Raw genomic sequence first — 25,411 nt, 5'->3', positions numbered from 1 at the left:
TTGTGAGATAAACAAGCATTTACTGCATGGCTGGGGTTCTCTGATGCTGTGGATGAAGGTGCTGTGGTAGCTGTGCACCGTGTTTCTCAGAGCTGAGGAATGTGAGTTTATCTGCAGTTGTGACTTGGTGGAACAGTGACTCTCCTTGTGAACAGGAGACTGCTTTCTGGTATGGAGATCAAGGCCATTCAGCAGACAAATAAGGCTTTTTTTTTTCTTTTAAGAGCTGGCTGTTGTTTTTATATAAATACTTTGAAAATTGTATTAATTTTTTTCCATCTGCTAAAGAAAAAATCACTTGTAATTATCAAGCAGCCCCTGAATGGATTGATAATCCTGTAAGTTGTAGCCCAAGCAGTTCGAATAGTCTCAGAAAGTATGATTCTATTTTATTTTTTTTTTAATAAAGTTCAGGAAAAAGCCCAGCTGCTCTTTAGAATCCTTAGGCAACAGCAACACTCTGAAAACTGCAAACTGCACTTCCTTAGGCTGCTGCTTCTTGGAATTCTTGAGAGGACTTTGTAAGTCAGGGTGTTCTTGCATCTAAAATCTGACATAGCAGTTTAAACCAGCTGTAAGTTAATGAAGAGATTAAAGCAGCTTAGCTTTCTAGACAGTCTGAGAAGGTGGTGTCAAGTATATGAGATGTCTCATTAGGATATTATCTGTGCCTGTAGGCTTAGACCATCTACAAAATACTCAGTACATCTTCAGGAGAAGCTTTGGTACGATTGTCCTGCTAACAGGAGTGTACTAAATCATTGAAGGCCACAATTGTGCCATTAATGGGACCAGAGGCCTACATTGTTTATAAAGGAAGCCAGCAAAATAGTTTTGGGGTTTTAAAATTTATTTTCTGATTGTGTTTTATGCTGAGCTCTGGAGAGAGGCAGCAGACAGGACAAGACTTCTTCCTAATGGCAGTATTTATGGCTTTAATGGGTGTCAAACACTGCAGCTTCAAATACTGAATGAAAGAGGCTGTGGTGTCAATTTTTTTCTGTAGACTTTGTCTGTGCTGAATATTTACATCATTATCGTGTGGCTTGATTCATACCTGTAACTTCCAAAGCTCCTCCTTAAGACTTTTTGCCCCAGGACTTGAGTTGTGTGGTTTTCAGGGTTTTATAATCCTGTTAGTCTGTCACTGTTTCAGTCTTTCTGAAGACATCCTCTTTCGTGTAAATCTTGTCTTGGTAATTGTAACATCATTTCTGATTTAAATTTGCTTTGTGAGGTGTTTCACTTGGATTTGTCTTCAGACTGAGCTGAAATGTATAGAACCTCTTATAAAGATATCTGTCCTTCACCCTATAAGCCATTGAAATGAAGTAGATAAAACAAAAGCTTGGCCAGACTTAAAGAATTTAAAGAATCTGTTATAAATCTGCTAAGAATCTTGCTGTCTGTGTGGGGAGTCCAGAGAAATACAGTCACTTTATTTGAAGCACATCTCGCTGGTTTGATTCAAGAAGGGGGAAAAAAACCCTATCTAAAATCCAAACCCTTCTAATGGGTGTGAATTGAAAGAGAACATAAACGATTTTGAGTTATCTGCCTTATTTGCTGCAGAAAATTCTTAATTTGTAGATTGTTGCAAGATTTGAACCCAGAATGATTTCCATCTACAAGGCTCATCTAGTTCAGTGAAACTGTGTTTTAATGAGGATTGCTGATTATGTAACCTTCCTAGCAGAAACTCATTATTCCTGATTTTTATCCTGCTGCTCAGTGTGCATACTGGCTGTTGCTGGAAGACATCTTATCTCCTGAGCTCAGACCCTGCTTTGTGCAAAAAGCTGCAGAATAAAGTAGGAATAATGCTGAAAAATAATGCAGTTCTTGTGGTAATCTCTTGCAAGATTATTTTAATAAAGAGTCTGCATAGAGATTGTGGTGAATATGGGAAGTTGTATCATAGTCCTAAACACAAGACTGGAACTGGAGAAATGTAAAATACCATTTTCTTGGTGGTGGCCTTAAGCAAAAGTGACCTTTAGGAGTTTCTTTCCTTACCTAGTAGTGAATGACACTTCCTGTAAAGGGCTGTTAAAGAGATTAGTCAATGAGCAGCTGTACTTAAATAGCTTCTTTTGCTTGTCCAAGAAATATCATTTCATAAGCATTATTTTTAAGAGGGTAAAGTACAACATTTTCCCAAGGAAGAGAGGTCCTTCAGTGTCATTATGACCATTACAATCATGGTACAGCAGTTTGAAAGGTCTGGTTTGTAATCTGGTGAAGTAAGGTGGAAGTCCTCTTGATAACGTGCTTTATCAATGCTGTATTTGTGTAGTCTTTAGAACGACTTCTGCTCCCAAGGCTGCACCTGTGTGATTGCTCAAGTCTGGAAACCGCTACGTACCTGAGGGTGCCTCTTGTGTGCCTTGGGTCTAGTGGGGCAAAAAGCAGCCAAGTGCTTACTAGCACCAGTGGGCAGAGTAAGAAAAATAAATGGGTCTTGCATAATTCAGTGACCATGTATTTATTTGTGTGGCTTCTTTTTAAGTTTGATACTCCCTCCCCTCAAATAAACAAAAATTGGCCTCTTCAAAATTTTACATCCTGGGTTTCAGAGGGACACGTGCAACTCAGTCAGCTGGTGGTGTGTGACAGTAGTTGTCTATGTATGATTTGTTGCATGTGTTTCTAATGTTTCTTTTCCTTTCCAGGTCTGCTGAATCCGCTCTGAAGCCAAGGGTGGACGGGCAGTGCAAGGGAAGTGTTGCTGCTGTACATGGACACCTGCTCGTGCGGCATGGCCCAGATATCCAGCAGCAATGGATTCAAACAGCGCTCCTCACCTTCTCTGTCAGCCCCAAGGGCAAAAGATGTGGACAAAGAGGAGGCACTGCAGATGGAAGCTGAGGCGTTAGCCAAGATGCAGAAAGAGAGAGGTGTAGCTGGTAATAAACAAACCTTTCATTCTTTGAGCAGCCCCAGACAAAAAGCACAGACTCATAACAAGCAGGACCATGATCTCATGGTGTTTCCAGAGGCTGATGCCAAGAGCATGGAAGATAAACTAAGTACCATTGACATAGAGAAGCTTACTCATGCTGAACTAGAGAAACTGCTGCTGGATGACAACTTTGAATCTAGTAAAGTACCTACATTACCAGCAAGTCCTATTTTGAGCCCATCTGTGTCTTCACAATTTTATCTTGGGCCCACGGGTCAGAGGAGACAGTGGACACCTGGAATACCAGCACCTGTGACATGCACTTTACCTCCTATTTACACCTCAGCTTCTTACACAAAACAGACTGGTGTATTTCAGAATGGATTCCATCCAAGTATGTCGTCCTACCCCCCTAGAGAGCCTATTTATCTTGGTCTTCCTAGACAGTCACAATACATTTCCTACCCCCTGGCAGCTACCACACCTTTCCACCCACATGGAAGCCTACCTTTCTACCCTCCAGTGCTCACACCAGAAATGGCAAAAGTATTTGACAAAATTGCAAGCACTTCAGAGTTCCTGAGGAACGGGAAGTCGAGCACGGACCTAGAAATGACTTCCATAAAGTCTGCAGTGTCCAACCTGCCCGCCTCAGAGAGCTGTGGGGATGTCAGTAAATTCGACTGGCTGGATTTGGATCCTCTGAGTAAACCAAAAGTGGACACTGTGGAGACTCTAAACAAGGCAGAGGGTGATGGAGAGAGGCCTTCAGGTATGACTGCTGAAGATCCGTGGGATGCTGTTCTGTTGGAAGAAAAGCTGTTACTAAATTGTCACCTGGAGAGAAAGGTGAATGGGAAATCTTCTGGAGCCACAGTCACGAGGAGTCAGTCCTTAAACATGAGAACAACTCAGCTTGCAAAGTTACAGGGCCAAACATCACAGGTATGTCAATCACTATCTTGGAATTGCAGTATAACAGTAAAGATTAATGACAGTATTTAAAGACACTTTAAGGTCTGTTATTTATTTTATGTGTATTACTTGGCTTGAGCAGTGACCAAATAATGTGATTGTGATGTTATGGCATATGTATTAGTGCTGTTCAGAAAATTGAATATAACTACTGAATTATCTCCCAAAATACCTTTGCCCTTGTGTAATCCTTCCATATTTACTGGGAAAATTGCTGGTTTTCAACTCAACACTCCAGTAAGAAATAGAAATAATACTCAGCACAATAAAGTGTCTAAATCATATTGATAAATATTTCAGTTTTATGAGCAATTCACATGATGCTGTGAAATAAAAAGGTGATGAGCTAAGCACTGAAAGTTTTATCTTGCTTTTTACAAGACCAGGGTAGAAAACTTTCCTTCTGTGTAGGAATGCTGGACAGAACTTTTGGTTATACTGTGCTGGGTGGTGGAGTGGCTGTTGTGTCAGAAACTCTGTGCTGCTCTAGAAGAAGGCAAACCATCTTTGTGGGATGTTACTTTTATCAGGCAGGGCAAAAGGATGTTTGAGAGATTATTCTCTAGGATCATTTTATTGAAACATCCAAAACCAAACTCTCAACAGGGGCTTTAGTTATGGCACTCCTATCTTTGAACATGGAGCACATGCAGTTTGTGTCAAAAGCAAGCTGTGCAGCAGGTGATCAATGCTCTCACAGCCTCACCTGCTTAATTACACACCATTAGGGCATCCTACTTTTTCCCAGGTCCAGTAAAAGAACTGTAGGTTATTTAACTTTTTCTATATTTTTTTCTGTGATAATTCCACCACAAAAAAATACCCACATTGTGTTTTAAAATATTAGTCAGCTCACTAGAAAGTGGAAATGAATACTTCTGGGTATTGGGGTTTTTTTTGGAGGACTAAAAGAGAAGTGGAGAAGTTTTCAGTGGAAAAGCCAGCACCCTGGCAAGTGTGATAATGGCCAAAAAAATTGTATTTGGAGGAACTGGTTAGAGAATAGGAATTAAACTGTTTGTTTGCTTTGGAGACTTAGGTTTACAGATGTTTTAAATCTTAGGTGTTGTTTTCCTAGGTGTTTTTAATAGGCTAGGGACATGCTGTGAAAAACCAACTGTTATCACTCAAGGATATTTTACAAATAATTCCTTATATCTTCCCTCCCCACCCCCAGACTGGAGGAGGTTTTTTCTCAGAAATAGGAATATTTACTAGATGTGGCCTAAAAAGCTGTCTAAATTTCCAGTGAAGTGAAATTTTTGGCCCCTCATTTGAAGGGTTTCCTGTTTTTTCTGGGTTAGGTGTCAGTATTCTGGCAAAACTTCAGTAGAAGGCCAGTGGAGAAGGAATAAAAACCACCCTGAAACCCAAAAAATCCATTTATCTCTGGTTTTGTGCCATGTGTACAGCTCTTGGGTCTGACTTAATTTTTTTTCTCCATTTGCTGTTGAGCTGTGATACTTTAGCTCTGTTATTTAGTAGTATTTGGAGAGGCATGTAAATTTGGGCTCAAGCAGTTTGTTCTCAGTTTGCTGTGTCACCTGGTGATGTGTTTGTCAGTCTGTCAGTGCTGGTTGGTTGGCTGTAATTAACTCCTGGCTAATAACTGGGCTGCACTGGAGCAGTGCTTCTCAGGTGGTGTCTGTAGGAAGTGGTGTTTGACTGTTGCTGAATGAAATCTGGCTTTATGCATTCCAGGCTTTTTCAAGAATGTGGGATTTCAAAGGGTCTGTCCTGTTGATAAGGTCCAGTCTCCTGCTATTTGAATGTCATGTACTGACTCCTGGTTCATAAATGAAGTTCAGGCTCTGCCTTCACATGTGGTCTTTTCTTCCCGCCACTTTTGATTTAAAGGCTGCTCCAGCTCCTCCTCGTCAGTCATCTGATTTTCAGCAGAGCACATTTGTAACTAGCTCTTAGCAAATGTTCTTCTTTCAGGATGGAACAGCAGGTACTTAAGATGAAAGAATCATTTTGATATTTACCTCAACATGTTACAAGAGATGGTGACTTTCTGTCAGCTTTCACTGCAGGCTCTGTGTGAGAGCTTCTCTTTGCTTTTTTATTTTTTTGAAGATGACTTATGAGAATTTTAGCTCTCTGTGTGAGAGCACAGGATACCACGTGCCTTGTACATCAGCAATAAACCCTCATTACAGGCAGGGCCATCCTGCTTGGTACTCTTTTATTTATGATAGCACAACAACATCAATTAATTTTTAAGTCACCATCTTTTTCAAACAAGTTCTTAATTTGTAGCAGACTTCTGCAGTGAATGCCCAATTGAAGGTTTGAGATTTACTTTCCACTTGTGCCCCTCCAGACACTCTAGTTCTAGCCTGTGTTATGAAGGTAGGTGCTGATACAGGACTGTGAGTTATCAGGGTTGTTTCTGCTGAGTTATTAAAGAAGAAAATAAATAGATTTAAAGATGAATCTCTCAATTAGAGATCTTTGAAATATAACCTGGATAGTATCTCTTTTGCCTATCCTGTGCTTCTACTTTATTTTCTAGTTTAAATAATTTTCCACTCAGTATAACAGAAAGCTGAGTTATGTGGCCTCTATTTTTTACAGTTCTCTTGTATTTTACCCCATTTACCCTGGGTTTATAGGTTCTTCAAAGTATACTTTTAAGTCTTACATCTTAACCGTGTCAGGATCATTCCCCCCAAATCCTTCCTGAAAAACTCAGTCTCATTGACCCTTTAGAAAAAAATATTAGTATTTTGATTCAATCAAAAATATTTTTTGATTCTATCAAAACTTATGACTGTCTGTTTAACCCCTTAATCAATAGATTGTTTTGTTTTGATGAAGTATCTATTTTTGTATTGCCTATTTTATGTATATATTCATATTTGAAGTAACTATACATTTAGTATTCCCCCTTAAATACTTCAGTGTTTGTCACTCATTTCTGAAAGCAGAAGCATCATTTTGTCCTCTTTCATGTGTTGTTTTCTCTTGCTTTCCACAGAGCTGCTGAGTATTGTGACTTTGTATACTCATGGAATTTTATTTAACTTGACTGTTGTTAGTTTATTGGGGTTTGGGTTTGTTTGCCATTGTTCAGATTAATTATATTTACAGATCACTTCTATTTTTGCAGCCTGTGCTGACATGAACTATTTATCTCATTTGGCCTGAAGTCCTTTCTTTCAAGTTATTTCCTGTTTGACTGATGATAGCTTTTGCACCTCCTAGATTGACCCAAGTGGAAGTTAAAGAAATTAAAATTCTACTTGTTGCTCAAAACCCATCTGAGTCCAGTGGGTTTAAATAGAATTCTTAGTTTGTCAGAGCTTGTTGTCCTGAAATTATTTTCCCAAAAGTGATGAAAAATTAATGTTGAACTTCAGCTAAAAATAAGGTGTTTGATGTTCTTAGTTTTCCACTAGGAGGTCTTTTCCATCATTACATATTTGTAATAACATGAGGTTTCTCTCCTTAGCCAAGTGTGACCCTGAGGTGAACCATGGATAACCAAATCTGGTTTTTAATTTGCTCATTAGATTAGAATTTATTATTTACCCTGGCTAAGCTTGCATGTGTTGACATGCCTTGTTAGTTCCCCAAACTTTGAATTTAACAGTAGAATAACCTGCAAATTTTTCTGTAAGGAATTCAGAAGTGTCACACAGTGGCATGAAGTGGTGTCTCATCGCTGGTGTGACTTTATTTAAGTGGGCTCCTTGTTTAATGCTTTCATCCTATTTGTAATATTCCTTAAAGAGTTTTTAAATAGAATTTAACATTTGTAGAGGCAGCTTCTTGATTTGCAGTGGCTGAGTTTGGTGTTGAGTGCCAGCCAGCAGGTGATGAACCTTCATCAGAGGTGTTTGCCTTTCCCCGGGTATGTTCCCTGCCTCTTTCCTTGTGATTTTTGGTGGTGATGGTGTGCAAGTGCTTGAGAATGTGTTTACTAGATACAATTGCACAGGTTAGCAGGTCTTGTGAGGTTGCCCAGTATTTTTATGTGATAGAACTTGTCTGAGATGTTACAATAGAGTAACCTGTTTAAATTTAAGGTATTATGCATGCTCCTGCAGCTCATTTCAGTTTTGTGGCTTTGCAGCTTCCTGTTCTAATTGTCTCCTGTGGTATGGCTAATCCCCAATTACACAGAATTTGCCCTTTTGACTGATCAGTGCTCATGCAACCAATATTTTAGCTGAAATAATTAGGTTTAAGTGCAATTCAGGTGGCAATTATAGGTTGTATCTCTTCCAAGTTTATGTTGTACTGCTTGAAGAAGTTAATTTGAAGGGAAAAAAGTGCTTACAGACCTGACAGTATGTCGTTCTCTCAGATTTGACCCCTTTTCTGAGAGTCTAATTTAACTATATTGTCTGATACACTCTAATGAAATTAGCTGACTACTTGGGCTAATAATAAATAACCCACATACCAGTTAAGTAGTTAATCACTACTTCAAATATGAATAAATTGTAGTGATTTTCAGAAAAACTGTAGTGCAGTCTGCTTTTTCCTGGCCTTGTGGTTGGATTAAAGGTTTCTATAAGCATTATAAAATCTTTGGGTGAAAGATGTAACTGGTCATGTAACTGATTCCAGGGAGGATCTGGCTTCAGGAATCCTTCAGGCTATGGGTGGCTGTTATACTATGGACAGCTGAGTTCCACTGGTTATTCCAACTTTTCTCTGCTTTTTGCACTCCAGCTTTTGTATGAATGTGTTGTGAATTGGATCAGAAAACAGATATGGATTTAAAACCTGCTGCAGTTCTGTGTTGTTTTGGTTTTTTAAGTTTATTAGATTTTGCTGTTTGAAACTGCAGCTCTCTTTCAGTAGTTGCTTTTTGGATTGGATATTTTAAAGATTGTGGTTTACAGTTTTGGGAGGTGATGGGAGCATTTGGCATAAGAATTAAAATAGTGGTAAGTTGATTCCGTGGGGTTAGTTGTAAGTTTGATGTTCTGAATACTATTTCCTTCCAGTCTTTAACTTGTATTTTCCTGCTTTGTAGGAAGAGATAATCATGGGCACCAGTGATAAGTAGTGGTTCTTTCTGGAACTACACTGAATTTGAATTGCAGAACTGGAGGAAAAATATGTTTTTCTTCCAATCTGTGGTTCAGCTGAATTTAGCCAAATCCAAATGCAAGAGGTCACTGCTGAGAGCTCAGGAACTGCTTGCAACTTAATATTAACTGATAGTGATGCTGGCAAATAAATGACCTGCTGTCAAGGAGTCACTGCTCCAGTGAATCTATACTTTCCAAGTTAGTAGTGATACATGGTTTTCTCCACGTAGAAATAGACATAAAACTAATAGTAAACCTCAGGCTCATGAAAATCTGTCATGTGCATGTGGCTTTGCTGGCTTTAGGAATATGTTTGCAGCTATTTAAATCCTGTGTTATCTTTGAGTTGCAGAAAGACAATGGGACCACTGGCACGCTGACAGAAAACGTGCTTCTCCAAGCAATTGAAGGGCAGAATCAAGAACTGTCAGCTTTTTCTGAAGCAGTTGCAAAGTAAGAAATGGCTGAATATGAATTAACTTGCAGAAGAAGAAAAAAAAAAAAAAGCTAAATGATTCATTTGCAGTTAGCTTGACAGGAACAGTTCTTTTTTTTTTTTTTTCTTGATGGGATAGATTTCAGTATGTATCCTTTTCCTTTTCTTATCGCAGTTTTTCCTGGTTTTGTTTGTCCTGGTTTGTTTATTTTTTTTTCCAAGAATGCAACAGAATTATTAAGATCTTCAGTACTAAGTTTATTATATTATCATATGTCCTCTTTCTTATTTTGGTCCTGTGACTTTCACTTTTCCTTGTTTTTATCCTTTTTATCCTCAAAGTATTTTTCTTTGTCTCATTGGTTTTTTATTACAATTTCTAATGAAAGAGTTCAAAGTTGTTTTTTTGTTTCTTATTAGCTGAGACACCTCGCAATGTCCTTTCACTCCATGGATTTCCAACCTTTAAATGCGTTTATTTTTGTTGCTTCCACAACTGGAATTCAGTAGCATCAAGTCTTTAAGCTTTTCTCTGCTTTGTTCCCTAGAGATGAAGTTTCTTAAAGATTGTGTGGGATTTTTTTCTTACTGCCACAATTTAATGAGATTAATTTTTCTGTGTTTTTCTTACTACAAACTACTCTTGCCTTTTTTACTTTTGAAATCAAAATTCAAGAAGTAATTGGAGGAAATACTTTGAATATCAATGTACTATCAATTTTTTTTAAGCTGGAATATTTGTGAAATTAAAAAGAAACTCCACAAAAACAATGAAAATTCATATATGTGGGAAACTTACTGATGATTATTAGGACAAAGCTCACATAGGAGAGGCTTGTTGCAACACTTTCTGATTAAATCTAATTGTTACCCTTTCTTTCAAGACCCAGTGTTTAAAATACTGGTGGATTTTCAACCGGACAATTCTTTCTGGAGGATCTTGATATTGTCCAGAATCAAGATGATGGAATAAATGATCCTTATAGAGTAGTTCTGTTCTTAATTTTTATAATGTTACTTAAAAATTGGCAGAAGTTTAAAGTTAAATTATTTTATCCATGTTAAATAGCAGAAGATTAAAAGCAGCTTTCCAACTATGGTTTATTCACTTGTAGGTAAACATTCTGTACTTACTGCTTGGGTCCTAAATAAAAGCCTTTACCTCAATTAGGGCCTCTTCCTCAACTTCCACAGCTTGGAAATAGCTACCTTGGAATAGCTGCCTTCTGCATGGTATCTAATTTCAGATTTGACTTCTAAAAGTTGAAATGTGTGAGGAGGCTTGTTGGGTTTTTTTTTGGTTTTTTTTTTAACTAACTTTTATAAAATACTGTGAATTACCTTTTTAAGAACTGTTTTAGAGCTTAACTTCTGCAGAAGTTGGATTTGTCCTGTAAGAATTGACCTATTAAATATTTTAAGCTATGTGGAAAACCTACCTAATTATACACTTATGATTTTTTTCATGTCTAACTACTAGTTGCATGATTATTGTGGGCAATGTCCTGTTGAGAGTAGAATAATTAAATGGTGCTTTGCACATGCAATTTAGGCAGAGAGCCAAAGGTAGTCTTTACTGTTCTGCCTTGTGGTTATTACCATGTTATTTTGCTTTAGTCTTGGACTTCTCCATTGCAATGTTTCATAAACCTTCTCTTCTTCCAGACTGAGGACCAAGTTTCCTTGTACTGATCAGCAAACAAACCCAGGTTTTGTGCTGAGTCCAATCATGCTGCAAAGAAATATAAGTGGGGAGAGTGCCAGTATCAAGGTTTCAATAGAAATTGAAGAATTCCAGCAACCAGTAACGTTCACATGTGATGGTATGTTCCTTTTCTTGAGTTGAGTTTGCTTGTGAAAGCCTGTACACTCAGCCCAGGACAATGCCTTTCAGTTTTTGTAATCCCTGGGTCTCAGGGGCAGGAGTTGTTTGTGGGAAATGTGGAAAAGGTAACTGAGGAAAGGCCTAGTTCTGGGTCAGTGCCTCCATCAGAAAATATTTGGAAGTCGATAAACTTCTATTGACTGTAAAAAAGGAAAGTCCAGCAAACCAGAAACACTATTCTGTCCATAGCTGGATGGAATAAAACAGTTTTTTAAGACTTCTTACTTTATAGTTATTGAGGGGATAATGGCACCAGGACTGAGACTTTTAATGTTTAATTTTCATTTCAGCACTCTAACATATTTTAAAACAAATTTTTGTAGGCTATCTAAAAGTTCAGGCAAACTGCTGCTGGAGAATAGGAATAAACACTAAAACTATATATTACTTGCCTTCAGTACATGCTTATGAGCACAAACACTAAAATAATACTGTTGCATGTGCCATAACTGGCTGTCCCAGTTTTGTGGGTAACCAGGAATTTTGGTTTGGGGTGGACCTTTGAGGTTTGCCTGGTTGTATTACATAATTCATATTCTCTGTGCAGTCTTGACTGCACAGTGGTTTTATTTGTGACTGCATGCTGTCAACTTCTGGCAGTTCTGGCTGATAAAATAACTGCTAATAAACTTTTTTTCTCTATACTTCTGTCACTTGTGAGGGTTATCATTTGGATCTCAACTTCTCACAGTGTAGATGCTTCAGAGCTGGTTGTTCTCAAAAGATCTGGAGTTTTTTGTTAACATGAACTTGCTGCTCTGTTGGAAAAACAAGCTCTCAGTGCATCAGGGTTTTCATTGTATATTAATTTGCTGGGCCTCACATTTATTCTGCGGTGACTTAATAATCTTTTGTTAAGAAATGAAGTGGACTGTAAATATAGCCTAGGAAGGGTTTGTGCACTTAATCCTTAAGACTACACTTTGCTAATATTACAAGCTTAATCCTTTCCTACAGAAGGTTTGGTAGGGTAATAAAATGTTAGGGCTTCAGACCTTTATTTGTAGTGTTTTTTGTGACTAGCTTGGAATGTGCTTTGTGTTCTAACCCAACATACTTTCTTCGTTGCACTTTCTACTCCCTTTTTGCTGAAACTAATCCCAGTTAAACTACTTGTCTTCTATAGCTGGTGAAGGGTGGTTATGTGACTAGTAATGAGGGTATTTAAAGTTATTCTCTACCTTCAATTCCTTCCCTTCTTGGTCAGGAATGGCATCCTGATGCTAGAGCTGCTTTACTTTAGTGTGGCTTTCAGTCTTGCTCAAAGGAGCTGCAGCCTCTCAGTGCTCTGACAGCTGTTTGTAGAAAGGGCTCAGAAGAGAAATGAATGAACTTTAGAGCTTATTTGGATTCATTTTGCATTCATTTATTAGACTTTGCGTGGAAGTTTGCTCTGTCTGAGCAAACATTGTGTGTCAGCAAGAAATTAATGTCTGTGAATAAGATGTAGGGCAGGGAAAAGGTGGAAACATCTTTGTAGTTTTCACAGAGCTGGCAGACCTTTGGCAGTGCAGCCTGTGAGTACAGCACAGAAACTATCCCTGCAAGAACTATCTCTGCACCTTTTTTCTTTACCAACTCCCAGATATATTCTCTACTGAAGGTAGTACAGCTATTTCATGCAATAATAAGTTAAAGTCCTAATGACTTGAAGTGTTTCTGAATTTATACTTCCCATCATTGCTTGTTCTTGACTTTCACACAGTCATTCTTAATATGTGCTTGTATACATCTGTGCTTGTAATAATTAATCATTTGTTAAAGAGATGAAGCACGTGTTATCTTATAAAAATATTGTGGCATTACCTCTCTGTATGTACCACAGTAGTAATTTTTCTATCTTTAAAAAAAAAATGAGAAAATCAGAAAGGTCCCTGGAGTGGGAAAAAAGCCCCGCTCTGAAGGTACTGATGAAATATAAAATTGCTTTTATACAACAGGTTTTTTACAGAATTTTGAGGCACTTTGATATTATTTGCAAACTATTTGAAGGAGATCATCAGAAACTAGGTAGCGAGGGCTAGAGAGCATTTTGTATTTAAGCATTTGTTTCATTCAAACTTATCTGTATTTTTAGTCAGTGACAGCTGGTGGCTGTGGGGGAATGGATTTTGGGTTTGACTGGGATTATTTTTTTGCTCTGTAGTTACTGGATGGAAGAGAGACTATTTTCCAAAAAGCATTTGGAGCCTGATGCAAAAGTACTGGTAGCTAAGAGTTGCATTTTGCAAAGGCTTGGTGATGCTTACTGAGATCTGCTCTGTACTAAGTAGGAACTTCCTTGGACGAGTGGAAAGGAAAAAGGGGAAAAGGACTTTCAGTAGGATTTGCCTCAGCTGCAGCTGATTCTCAGTTCCTCAAAAGCCAAACAGAGGAGTTCAATCTCCAACTCTTCAGATAGTGTTTTTTAAACTGAAAGTGCCTCTGGGATCACTTACCTATTTGAAGTCCTTGCTAAATAGGGCAAATTTGTAATAAAATTTTAAAAAGAAAGAAAAAGTCTATCCTCAGTCCTGCAGACTGTGTACTTCTGGTTAAGTGATTACACTGTATCCTAATTTTTAAAGATTTTTTGGGCTTTTTATAATGGCAGTCAAGTTTTATGAGATACCTTTCTTTGTGAGAGAAAAGTGAAGATCTCAACTGATGAAATTTAGGTGATAATAGAAATGTAAAAGTCTTTTCTACAAGTATAAAAATCAATTTTCTTAAATAGCTACAATTTGTGAGTCAAAAGTAGTTAATATCACTCGCTATAGATTTGTATTTAACTTTTAGATGTAATTTCTTTAAACAGTGAGTTCCCCTGTTGAGCTTATAATAATGCAGGCACTTTGCTGGGTGCATGATGACTTGAATGAAGTGGACATTGGCAGCTATATCCTGAAAGTCTGTGGCCAAGAAGAAGTTTTACAGAAGTAAGCAAACTCTTTTTCATTAATTCTTAATTTCATGCTTTTTGACACAGTTACTGGAAAGTGTATCTCTAGTGATTAAATGTGTGAAAGAAACCTTAAAAACGTAATGTATTTTGGGAAAATATTAGAAGTTTTTGGAGTTGCTCTGGGATACAGGAAAGTAGGTTGTCATCAACTCTGTTCTAATGCAGATGCATGTTTCTAGAGCATTTCTGTATTGTAGCTTTTGACCACTCTTCCAATCTCAGAAATTGCAAAAAAAATAAAGATGAACTGTTTTCTAATAAATTGGTGGAGTTGTGATTTGCAGGGTTTTGTTTGTTTCTTGGTTTGATTTTTGGTTTTTTGTTGTAATTTTTTTCCAAAGCCAAATGGTTTAATAAGCCACATTCTGGGTTAGAATATTTCAGTGTTAACCTTTGTGTTTAAGAGCTGTAGCACAAGTACAGGTATCTGCAATACTTTATAAAAACTTGTGCAGAAGTAAAAATCAGACCAAGGATGGCACGGAGATTGATTCACCATTTCCTTGCTTCATGGCAACAAGTTGCCTGGAATATTTGGTGTGATTTTTGGGCCAGCTCTGCTTTGGTTGTGACTGTGGCTGCTTTTGTTTCTCAGCAAGCACTGCATAGGAAGCCATGAGTACATCCAGAGCTGCCGCAAGTGGGACACGGACATCAGCCTGCAGCTGCTGACCCGCAGCGCCATGTGCAGCGACCTGGCACGGACCGTGAGTGCTCCTGCTCTGCAGGCTGCCATCTCTGGTGGGACTGGCACATCAGCATGCCTGCTTGCTCTGGGAAATGTTCTCCTTATCCTGCCAGAGAGTGAAATACATTACTGAGTTTTCACAAGGCAAATTACATAAATATGGGTAATGCCTCTTACTAGAGCCAAGTATTTTATACCGGGAAATGGTATGCTAGCAGTGGGACTAAACTTGAGGCTTGGAAAAGAAGGAACAAATTTAGAGTTAAATAAAAGCTGGGAACAGTGTTTGAGTTTAATTAAATGTGTGTCAGACCATGGAAGAGGAAGGAAGGAGAATCTGGTATCTGCATAGTTGGGCACTTGATGGTTGTTTCTTCCCTCTGCCCCCATGTGTACACATTTCACAGGCTATTAAGTAGTTATTTGTTTTCCCTTTTAAAGAGATCACCTTACATGTTTCCCCTTCAACACCCCAGGTGTTAGTAATTAACTCTCCAAAATGTTATAGAAAGGTGAGAACTGGACTTAGTACCTCATGTTTTATTGCAGGAAGATGATGACAGGACACCTGTACATCTAACCAAACACCTCCACAAAGTAGAAAAGCCTTTCAGAGAACCTATCATAAGGTAATATTTTTAATATTTTGTGGTTATTTTAATAATCAATTGCTGATCATTGCTGAATTCCTGACCAAGGTGGTGTTCTGTTCTTGTACTTGTGTTCAAGAGCTTTTATTTCTTGCAGGTCTTCCATTGAAGAGCTTCTTGAGGTGTATCACAAGCAAGTGAACATAGCCCTTAAGAATGAGGTAAGGTTTATTGCTGAACCCAAAGTGGCCAAAGTCACTGGTGAGGTAGCTGGCAAAAAGACTCACAGGTTTTCTTGGGGAAACTGAGAATCTGAGCAAACTGTGAAATTGTAATCATGGGTATTTAGATTTCTGCTCTTCTTTGCTTCCTGGCTTTTCTTGCAAACCATTTATTACCTGATAATCACAACTAGAAATGTATCTTCCCAAGTCCTGGGATGCAAAGTAACCTCTACCCCAAACATGCTGGAAGAGGTTAATTCAGGAGAATAGGGAAGAAGTCAGAATTCTGACTATGGCTGTTGTTGACAGCCATGAAGGATGTATTTACTAACAGATAAAAATCTGCATAATAGAGAGCAGGAACAGTTGTGTACAATGGGAGTTAGAACTGAAGCATGTTTGGAACATACAAGTAAGTTCTACACAAAGCATAATAATGGTTTTTTTCTGTGTTATTCAATTAATTTAAAATACCCTGTCAAAAAAATTGTTTGTTTTGCTGTATGACAGGTAGCTTTAAGCAGGTTGTATGTTGAATAGTTTAGAGTAATATCTCATCTGCAAAAGCTTATGGATATAACCTGCTCATTTCTCAAAGGAGAAGCTGCTTTCAACTGCTGATAGTATTGTACCTTGGAGTCTTAAATGCTTTAACATTAGATAACTGTGTTTTTTAGCCAGTCTTGAAATGAAGTACTTAATTGCAATACTTTTCATTTCCACTATGTTTGTTTGCCTCTCCAGGAATGCAGGCCTGAACAAGCTGCTGTCTGCTATTTCCATACTCCCTTAATATTATTTAATTCCCTTGCTGGTGATTCACCACGTTCTCAAGGGTAGTTTTGAACACAACCTTTTTGTAGAGGAGTGAGCTGTTAGTGCTCCCTGCCATGGTGGTGCTTTTGCTGCTTTGCTCCTGCAGCTGCTTCAGCTTCTTTGTTTAGCTGTGATTTCACAGGCTGAGATGAGGAATGCAAAACATCTCGATTCACATTTGTGTTCTACCCTGTGTTGAGCTTGTAGGAAATTGAGCTTTCTGAGGTTGGGAGATGTGGTTTGTAGGTGGTGATGATTAGGTCCAAATAGCAGCAGTTCTGCATTTGAATTTTTTACTTCATGAAGTGAATTCCTTTACATATTCAGTATCTGAAGATTGCTAATCCAGGTGAAGAAGGGTAATCCATAAATAATTGCACGTGGGCTTTGATTTCACATTGTTGAACACTCTGAAAGTTATCAATTGTCTTTTTATTGAGATTTGAGAGCCTGTGAGGAAAAAAGCAGTGGAAATTTCTCCTTCCATGTCACAAAGAAGCTGTTACCATCAATTTGTTAGCTTTGGAAGAATGGCTTAAATATTTACAGTGTCTTCTGACTTCTGTGGTTATTTTCTTACCAGAGCAGTTAATTGTTGCCAGGTAGCTTTCAGTTTAAAAACTTTCTGATTCAAATGGCTTCTTTGCTATCCATTTGTAGGAAGGCTACAAGTACATGTCTGGGAGAGTGGTGGTTGGGAATCAATTTACATCTTAATGAGAGAATATTGCAATAGTTATTCCTCTTATTTAGCTGTAAGTGCTCAGAAGTTATTGTTAAAGAAAACTGCTTTAAAAAGTAAACTATTATTTTGAAGCAAATATTTTAATTTTATACACGTGTTCTTTAAAATTGGGTGAAGACTTTCCTTACATTAAAAAACAAACCCCAGGAAACCTAGGATAATTCAGATTTCACTCAAGTGACTTTTCTTCTGTTGGAAGAGTAGAAGGAAGAGAATATTAGGAGCAGCTCAACTTTGTCTTAAGTAGCCTACAAACATAAATTAAAGTGAAATAAAAAAGATTAGTTCCATCATGGAAGGGGTACTATAGTGTAAGTAGTAGAAGTGTCAGTGTAATTTAAACCTGTGGACTGAAATTGAAGCACTGCTTTTTTAGCATTGTTTCCTCACACTAATTCAATATTCTTTTTTGAACTGCACTTTCTTTTTAGGCCATGAGGGAAATTGAGCTTTGTATCTCATTAGAAAATAATTGTTTCCCAACAGTTTAATAGAAAAATGGTTGGGAACCTGCTAATGTTTCCTGGAACCTCCTAATGTAATCCTCCTCATTCTAGGACCTGTACTGCTGTGTTTTTGGCATTCATAAGGTAGTTCTCAATATTGAGTTTGTTCTTCACTCCAGTCATTACAACACAATTTATTATAATCGAGATGTGCATCTCATAGTGATGTTTTCTTGGCAATTCATTAAAAAACCATTAAAGCAATACTGGGTTTCACAATTGTGATCAGACCAATCTGTTCTCTCATACATTCCTTAATAGAACCAGCATAAAGCAGTAGATCATGTAATTAAGACTGTCAGAAAAATCTGTTCTACATTGGATTGTGTAGAGACTCCTGCAATAACGGAATCAGTGAAGAAGCTCAGGAGGGCTGTTAATCTCCCAAGGATTAAAAATGCTGAGGTAAACTTTCTCTCTATAAATTGCATGTTTTAACTGATAAATTTTATTTTACAGTCTTTAGTAGCTGGAAATACCAGCAACAGTTCTGTCAGGGTTCTGTTGGGATTTTTTGTTGGGTTTTATTTATTTATTTATCTATTTTACTTGACATCTTCCATTTATTTTGACTTCTCTCTGCTGTTAATGCATTCATCACTTGCTCTGGGAATATTTTCCTTTTTCTAAATAGTGACTTTTAAAATCAGTTTTTAAAGTACTGTTTTCTGGTTCTGTAACTAGAAACTTGTGTCACAGCAGATGCCACTAAATCTGACTGAGAGAAACTGACAGGAGCTCATGCTGTCTAAAATTAATGCAGTTGTACTTTAAAGGAGGAATTGACATGATGTATTTTCCCAGCAGTGTTTGTGACTAGCAATAGCATCTTAAAACTCTTAACTGTTCATGCTCCTGCATTCCTGAGCATAAGGACAAGACCAAAATCCCTCAAACAGCCCAGAATTTCATGATGCAACTGCCTTCTAATGAATGGTTCAGTTCAGCAGGACAGTCTCAAGTTATGTTGTCAAAAACAGTCATTAAGTGGAGATGTGTGCAAATAAAAAAGCTGAATAACCTTATAATGCTATTTCTGTTGTCCTGCTGCCTTACCAGAGTGGCAACTCATGTGATGCTCTATTTGCTTTTGGCTTCATCAGTTCAGTGATGTGTTTGTAATACTGAGCAGAAGACAGATAAATATAGTTGTCAGAAGAACTAAAATTCTTACAGGGAAGTGCAGAAGACATTAAGACAACACAGCATATAAATATTTTTCAGTGTTTGCTTTTTGGTAGGAGAAAGCTGTAGAAATAATTGGATTACAGTGTACAAATAGCTCCCAAAAATAATAGTGTAGAAATAATTGGATTACAGTGTACAAATAGCTCCCAAAAATTAGATTACAGTGTACAAATAGCTCCAGTAGAATTTGAAAAAGGTGAGATTTTATTAATAAAACCCTGCGATTATTTTATGGTGGACATTGCCGTACATAGTATGCAGGCACGTAGGCTGCTTTGAGAAACAAAAATGCTATAAGTATTGGAGACTGTTGCATTGTAATCTTTTGTAAGATATTGTTTGATTTTATTTTTTTTCAAAGTAAATCTTTGTGGTTGGACAAAGTGACTGCATTTTTGTAAGAATGTGAATTTTTTTGATATTCAAACTTTAAGTTGAAGATGCTCAATTAGTACACTAGAAGTGTAAGGAGAGCTTTCATCTTCTGCAGCACTTGTGGCAAACTTTGTAGAAAGTTAGGAATTCACTGGGGTTTGATTTTAAACCACAAGCTTAGTTTTCATTAAAAATTTTAGTTTTATCAGGGCTTGAATTGGGCATGAAACCCTTCCTGATTAGAAGGGAGTGAATTCCCATGATTTGTTTGTCACCTCTTGGTTTCAACATTGTCTTTGTTGAGACTAGACATTGCTGTGATGTTGCATCATGTTGAGACTTCCATTTTAGCAGACCAAGAAGCAGAGAGATAGTACAAAGTAATAGTCCTTACTGTTCATTTTCTCAGTTGTTTAATATTTTTTTTATTCAGTAAATTTATATTTATAAATTTACTGAATAAAATGCCACAAACAAAACAAAAAAAAAAGAGCTGTTTAAAGCTATTCAGATTTAAATTACTGGTAAATAAGCTAATGACTTCTGCTTTCATCCATAACAGCTCTGAGCAAGTTTTATGTCTACTTAGAGAAGTTAGATTATCCTGGGAAATATTCCAATGTACTGTGTCTTTCTGAACTTCATATAAAACATGTCAAAGCAGTTGACTTGACAAAAAATGAGCTTTTGGACTTGGTGAATAGTTGCTGCATCATATGGAAATTGTGATGCTGTTAGTTAACTCTTGAGGAACTTTGAGTGAAAAGATTTGTTACATAAACTTAAATATGAGCCTAATTCAGATAGTTCATAATTTCTGTATAAGATACTTAATAGCTGTGAAAAACTAATATAGATTTTCAGTATTGAAATTTCCTCTGATTTTTATTGTGTAGGTATCCTTAAAATGTGGTGATGACAATAGCAAGAGTCCCTCTGGTGAGTAAAGCTCTTCAATTTTTATTTAAAAACTGTTCTGAGGTGGCTAATTTAGGAAGAAATGCATTCAAAATAAATTATCATTTAGGTTCACTGCGGCCTGAACACCCTCTGAAAGTGAGTCTGGACCAGTTGACAAGAGCAGTTGAGGCCCTTCTGCAACTCCACACAAATTCCTGTAGCACTTCAGCAGCAATTTCTCCAGAAGAGAGTAGGAGTACCAAGGAAGCTTGGACTGCCACAGAACATCTCCAGTTCACAATATTTGCTGCTCATGGAATTTCTTCTGGTTGGGTGTCAAAGTAAGTGACTTACCTATTGTAAAATTCCTCCTTTTTTTTATTTATATATTTATATATAAATATAATTTTTAATGGGAATTATATAAACATATAATTTTATGTTTATATGTTTAAATTTTTCCTTACCCAGTTATGAAAAATACTACTTGATTTGCTCTCTGACTCATAATGGGAAAGATCTCTTCAAACCTGTTCAATCCAAGAAGGTTGGCACATACAAGAACTTCTTCTACTTGATTAAATGGGATGAACTGTAAGTGACTTCAGTCTGTTAAAACTCAATAAATTGTTTTGTTTTAGCTAGCTGCTGAATGCTGTCATTCAAGCAACTCTTGGTTCTAATTGCATTTCAAGCATCCAAAGAACAATTTACTGATCAAAATCAGAAATATTTTTCCAAATGGTATTTCAGTACTCATTGTAAAAGGGGGAATGGAAATGCTGGATAAGTGCCCTGTACTAATGTGTTTGTAGCATAAAATTACAGGGAGATGGGAAGGTCATAACATTCCTTGCAATGGGAATGGCTTGTGCTGCTTTAAGAGAGATTAAAAAATAAAACTTGCTTTTATGTACAGCTCAATTTATGTAAATGGAGAGGAAAAGCAATGTCACACTTTTACTAACATGAATGCTGAGTCAGTTTTTATTCCAAATACAGAAGGTAGAAAGGAAGAAGGAAGGGCATGCAGAGGAAAGATAGGGAGATCATGGCAGGTGGTATCTGCTAACTGAAAGAGGAATATTCTTCATTATCCGTGCACAACTTAATCTCTGCCACTTGATTATCAGGCAGCCTGTCATGTCTGAGGCATCATGTGAGCTCCATGGTGCCCCATATCTGCTCTCCTGACTGTTTTTGAAGGTCAGAGATAGACCCTAAGGAATACCCTGAGAGTTTGTGGTGAACAAATTATTTCAGATCAGCACTGAGAGTTTCTAGAACACTTACCTTCAGAGAGTACTCATGCTACCTTTTTTTTCTGGTGATGAGGAGATTAATTGTCAGATCTTTTGCTGGCAGGTACTGATGTATTACAGTGAAAGGTCTGCTAGATTGCTCAAAAGCTGCTGACAGCAGCGTGGTGCTTTATAGTGTAATTGTCATGTTTTACAGAGAAATCAAACTAAAGGAACATTTTTAGGCAGTAAAAACAGTGTAAACAAAAGTGCAAGCTTGAACAGCTCAGTGAAGTGTATACTCCTCAGCTGCTTGCTTTATGGATTTTGTACTATTTAGAATTTAACTTTTAGTAGTTTTTGATTCTTTCATTTGGATGGGAAACTATTGGCAGCTGACCCTTTCAATCTGAAAAATTAGGGAGTAGCTAACATGGAGTTCTGTGTGCCCTTCCTAGTGAGTGGAGTGGGAAAACTGGTTATGCTGGACAGTCAATTGTGTGCAAGGAATGTGATTTAATAGACAGAGATTAAAAGGGTTGTTCCAAATCTGACTGTAGTGCAGGAGTGTAATTTAGCAGGTTTTACAAACCATTGGCATCGGAGATGAAGTAGAGTGAAATATGATTGCATGGATATTTAACACTTGTTCTTCAATGTTAATTGACTTTTTGAAAGCAAGAGGCATAAATGAATTATATGGATAAGCCTGTAACTTACTAACTGCTGCCTTTTTTTCTAATTGACTTATTTTTAATACTTTTATTTTATAGAATAATTTTCCCCATCCAGATTTCACAGTTGCCTTTGGAATCAGTCTTACGTCTGACTTTGTTTGGAATCCTAAATCAAAGTAGTGGGAGTTCCCCTGACTCAAATAAGCAGAGAAAGGGCCCAGAGAATTTGGGTCAGGTTTCTCTCCCTCTGTTTGATTTTAGGCGGTGAGTATCCAAAATATGGGTAAGATAATCAATATGATTTGCTCTTTGTAGGGCTTCCTCCACACCCATAACTACAGAAATTGACTCTCTGATATTGAATATAGTGGGCTATGATAAAGGTAGGAATTGTAAACTGTACTGATACAGAAAAAGTACATTTCATTAAATAGAGGACAAAATGTGGTCTTGTGTTGTAGGATTTCCATTCACTAGCTGAAAAAAACTTCACTGCTGGAGGAAGTTGAATATTGTTTGGATGATTATACCCAGAATATTCTAAAATTATTCCTTTTGATTCAGTATTGGATTTATTTTAAACAATTAAAATAAAGGGATAATTAGCAAGTGTGTTAAACTTGTGGCATGTTTCTGGTTTGAATTGGCTTTCCTTCCAATACAGCTGCTGGATGCTGTTACGTGCTTTTTACTAAGAATGAAAAGCCTTCTGTAACTTTGCTAAGCTGAGTGTTTCTGGATTGATTCAAGTTGCTTTGTTCTTCCAGCTTTGATTACAAAGCTCATTCCAAAACACTTATCACTGGGACAGCCACTCAGTGAGACATTAACCAGTAGGCTGGAACCACAGTCCCCAAATTAGACATCATGGTGCAGAAGTGATCACACCACTGTGAAACAGCTTCTGCATTCATGCTTAGTTTCCTATTTATGTGTGCTGCTGACTTCTAGGGCTTACTGGGAGTTTAAATTGTCAAGCAAGGCTGCAGAAAGGCAGTCAGGTCTTTCCTGGACAGTTACTGCCGTGTGTTGCCTGTGCCTGTTTCATGTGCTTTGCATCCTCTGGTTCTGGGTTTGACTTTACTTGTTCTGCTTTCTCTTTTGTCTGGTGATGATTCCAACAGCTTGAGGGTGTCACAGAGTTTAGGATTTCCTGCATTGCAAAGATGGCCTGCAGCTGCTTTCAGTCTCCACCAGAGCTTGGATTTCTTTTCACAAATAATGCTTATTTCAACCTTCTGTTTAAATGCTGCATTTCAGTCTGCTATCTAAATACCACATTTCACAGTATTTGAAAGCACAGCTTTTTATTTGAATTGCAAATTTATTTTGTCTTGATGGTGTTCTCATAGGAGTTAGTTTGGGGAGAAAACTGTATTTTCTGTTTATGCAGAGGACTACAATGGTGTGTGTTGTGCCAGAGCTTGCTGCGTGGCCTGTATGTAAGAGCTGTAGAGATGCTTAGTGATCTAATCCACTTGCAGTCCACATAAATTAAATCCAGACCAAGGTAATTAAAAGTGGTAGCCAGATATTCCAGTTACAGTTGAAAATAGCATCAATGGCACGCAGGAGCTACAACTTGAAACTAACTGAAATAAGGGGAGAACAAGACTGGTCATTTATATGTTTTGGAAGAATCCATGGCCAAGTTAAAATTCCCTCTGCTGAAATGCATGTGGAGTGGCTGAAGTCATCATTGCTTGTGGATGAGACAGAAGGCTGTGGCAACCGTATTAAATTGGAGAAGTATGAAAAAGAATAAGCTGTTCAGTTGTGCTTTAGTGGCATGATTTGGTAATCTCTATTGGTATGACAAGCTCCTAGTTAATCAATATTTACATATCTGTTCTTTATTTGAAATACATATAAACCCTGAAGCATCTTTCAAAATGTACTTAAGGCTTGGCCTTCAAGCAGTCTTTTGAGCAACATTTTGATTTTGAAAGACTGATGGAACTTTTCTGTAGCTAACATTCAACACTTAGTTGATCTATGAAGTGTTTTCAGTTGTACCCCACTACAGCTGGAAATGATATTAATGTTAGGAATACACTGGCAAATATAAATGTCATTTGATATGCCCTTGCAGAATCTGGTAATGTGAGAAGTCCAGCAAATGGTGATGCCTGTAAGATTCAGATGCCTGGGCCTTTTTTCTAGAAGCTAAGGAAAGTGTGTGTGCGTGTGTTCAGTTTTTTTCTCAGAAGCAAAAGTATTCCTTTTCTGACTTAAAGAATAGGGAGCACCTAATTTATCTGTGTCAACTGAACTTTTTCCTTTGCCTTTTCCACCTAGAAGTGTGTGCATCCCTTTAAAGTACTTAAAGTACAGATGACAGCCAGTGAAAATCAGTAAATTAATTTGACAATAATATTTTGGTGAAGTAAAGAGATTGTGATGCTAATAACCTGTACATGTTCTTTTCTCAGATTGTTAACTAGTGGGACAAAGCTGTTGCAACTGTGGACCACATCACATCCTCATCATGTGTCAGGGATGACCAGCAAGAAAGGAAATATGGAAAGAATAGTGCTGCAGGTTATACATAATTCTGATTTATTCTGTGCTTTGTTTGAATGTTGTGATTTGTTGTAAGTCATATTAGGTGAATGTTTTGGGGAAAGGGAAAGTACTGCTCAGTAATGTTTAAGTCAATATAGAATAGTGATTACTAAACTATAAGGGCAAAGAATGGGAAGCTCCTGGAAGTCTCTGCAAATCTGTTATTGAATAGCTGTCTGGAAGTAAGAGAATTCAGAAGTGCTTTGGCATGACATGCTGCCAGCACTGGGAGAGAATGTTTTTGAAAGCAGTCCATAGAAATGGGTGCTGAGATGGGAGTTGTCTGGACACCAGCAGTAGCAATTCCAGCTCCTTACAGAACACAAGCACTTCTCTTTCTCAATTCAGAGTTCAATTTTCCCTCCAAAGAGAAGGTGCCTTACTAGGCATGGCTCAGCAGTCCCAAAACATGGCTTGAGTGAGTGGCTAGGTGGAAACCACTGGTGTGGGTTTGAACAGCTCTGATTATCTGTGCTCTAAGCATTTCTCACTTCTCTTCTGAGGAGTGCTCCAGCCACTGCATTGTGCAATAACTCAGCTGTACATTTAGGAGCTGTAGTCATGTAGAAGAATTGAGATGGAAAAAAATAGTCAGCAAACAGTATCTGGGGACTGTTGCACTTGTAGAACTAAAGAGTTCAGATACCCAAACATCTGAGCTTTTCTCTACTTAAGGACTTGTATCATCTTTTTTTTTTTTTTT

The 25,411-nt window shown here is 37.5% G+C and overlaps 1 protein-coding gene across 1 annotated transcript in view; it reads left to right on the top strand.

The window, feature by feature from the left end:
• PIK3C2A (phosphatidylinositol-4-phosphate 3-kinase catalytic subunit type 2 alpha) overlaps window positions 1-25,411 on the top strand; it is a 50,439-nt gene that overhangs the window by 8,723 nt on the left and 16,305 nt on the right. Inside the window, exons 2-14 of the mRNA XM_059473755.1 lie at window positions 2,673-3,847; window positions 9,281-9,381; window positions 11,030-11,187; window positions 14,047-14,167; window positions 14,789-14,900; window positions 15,431-15,510; window positions 15,629-15,692; window positions 18,024-18,167; window positions 20,222-20,264; window positions 20,353-20,566; window positions 20,697-20,819; window positions 22,240-22,407; window positions 24,576-24,684. Of these exons, the coding sequence (XP_059329738.1) occupies window positions 2,738-3,847; window positions 9,281-9,381; window positions 11,030-11,187; window positions 14,047-14,167; window positions 14,789-14,900; window positions 15,431-15,510; window positions 15,629-15,692; window positions 18,024-18,167; window positions 20,222-20,264; window positions 20,353-20,566; window positions 20,697-20,819; window positions 22,240-22,407; window positions 24,576-24,684 (2,547 nt within the window). The 5' untranslated portion in view covers window positions 2,673-2,737. The remainder of the gene's footprint in view (window positions 1-2,672; window positions 3,848-9,280; window positions 9,382-11,029; window positions 11,188-14,046; window positions 14,168-14,788; window positions 14,901-15,430; window positions 15,511-15,628; window positions 15,693-18,023; window positions 18,168-20,221; window positions 20,265-20,352; window positions 20,567-20,696; window positions 20,820-22,239; window positions 22,408-24,575; window positions 24,685-25,411) is intronic.

Source organism: Ammospiza nelsoni, chromosome 6 (genome assembly GCF_027579445.1).
Source record: "Ammospiza nelsoni isolate bAmmNel1 chromosome 6, bAmmNel1.pri, whole genome shotgun sequence".
In the NCBI taxonomy this organism is placed as follows: Eukaryota; Metazoa; Chordata; class Aves; order Passeriformes; family Passerellidae; genus Ammospiza; species Ammospiza nelsoni.
This window is presented reverse-complemented; position numbering and strand designations above follow the sequence as displayed.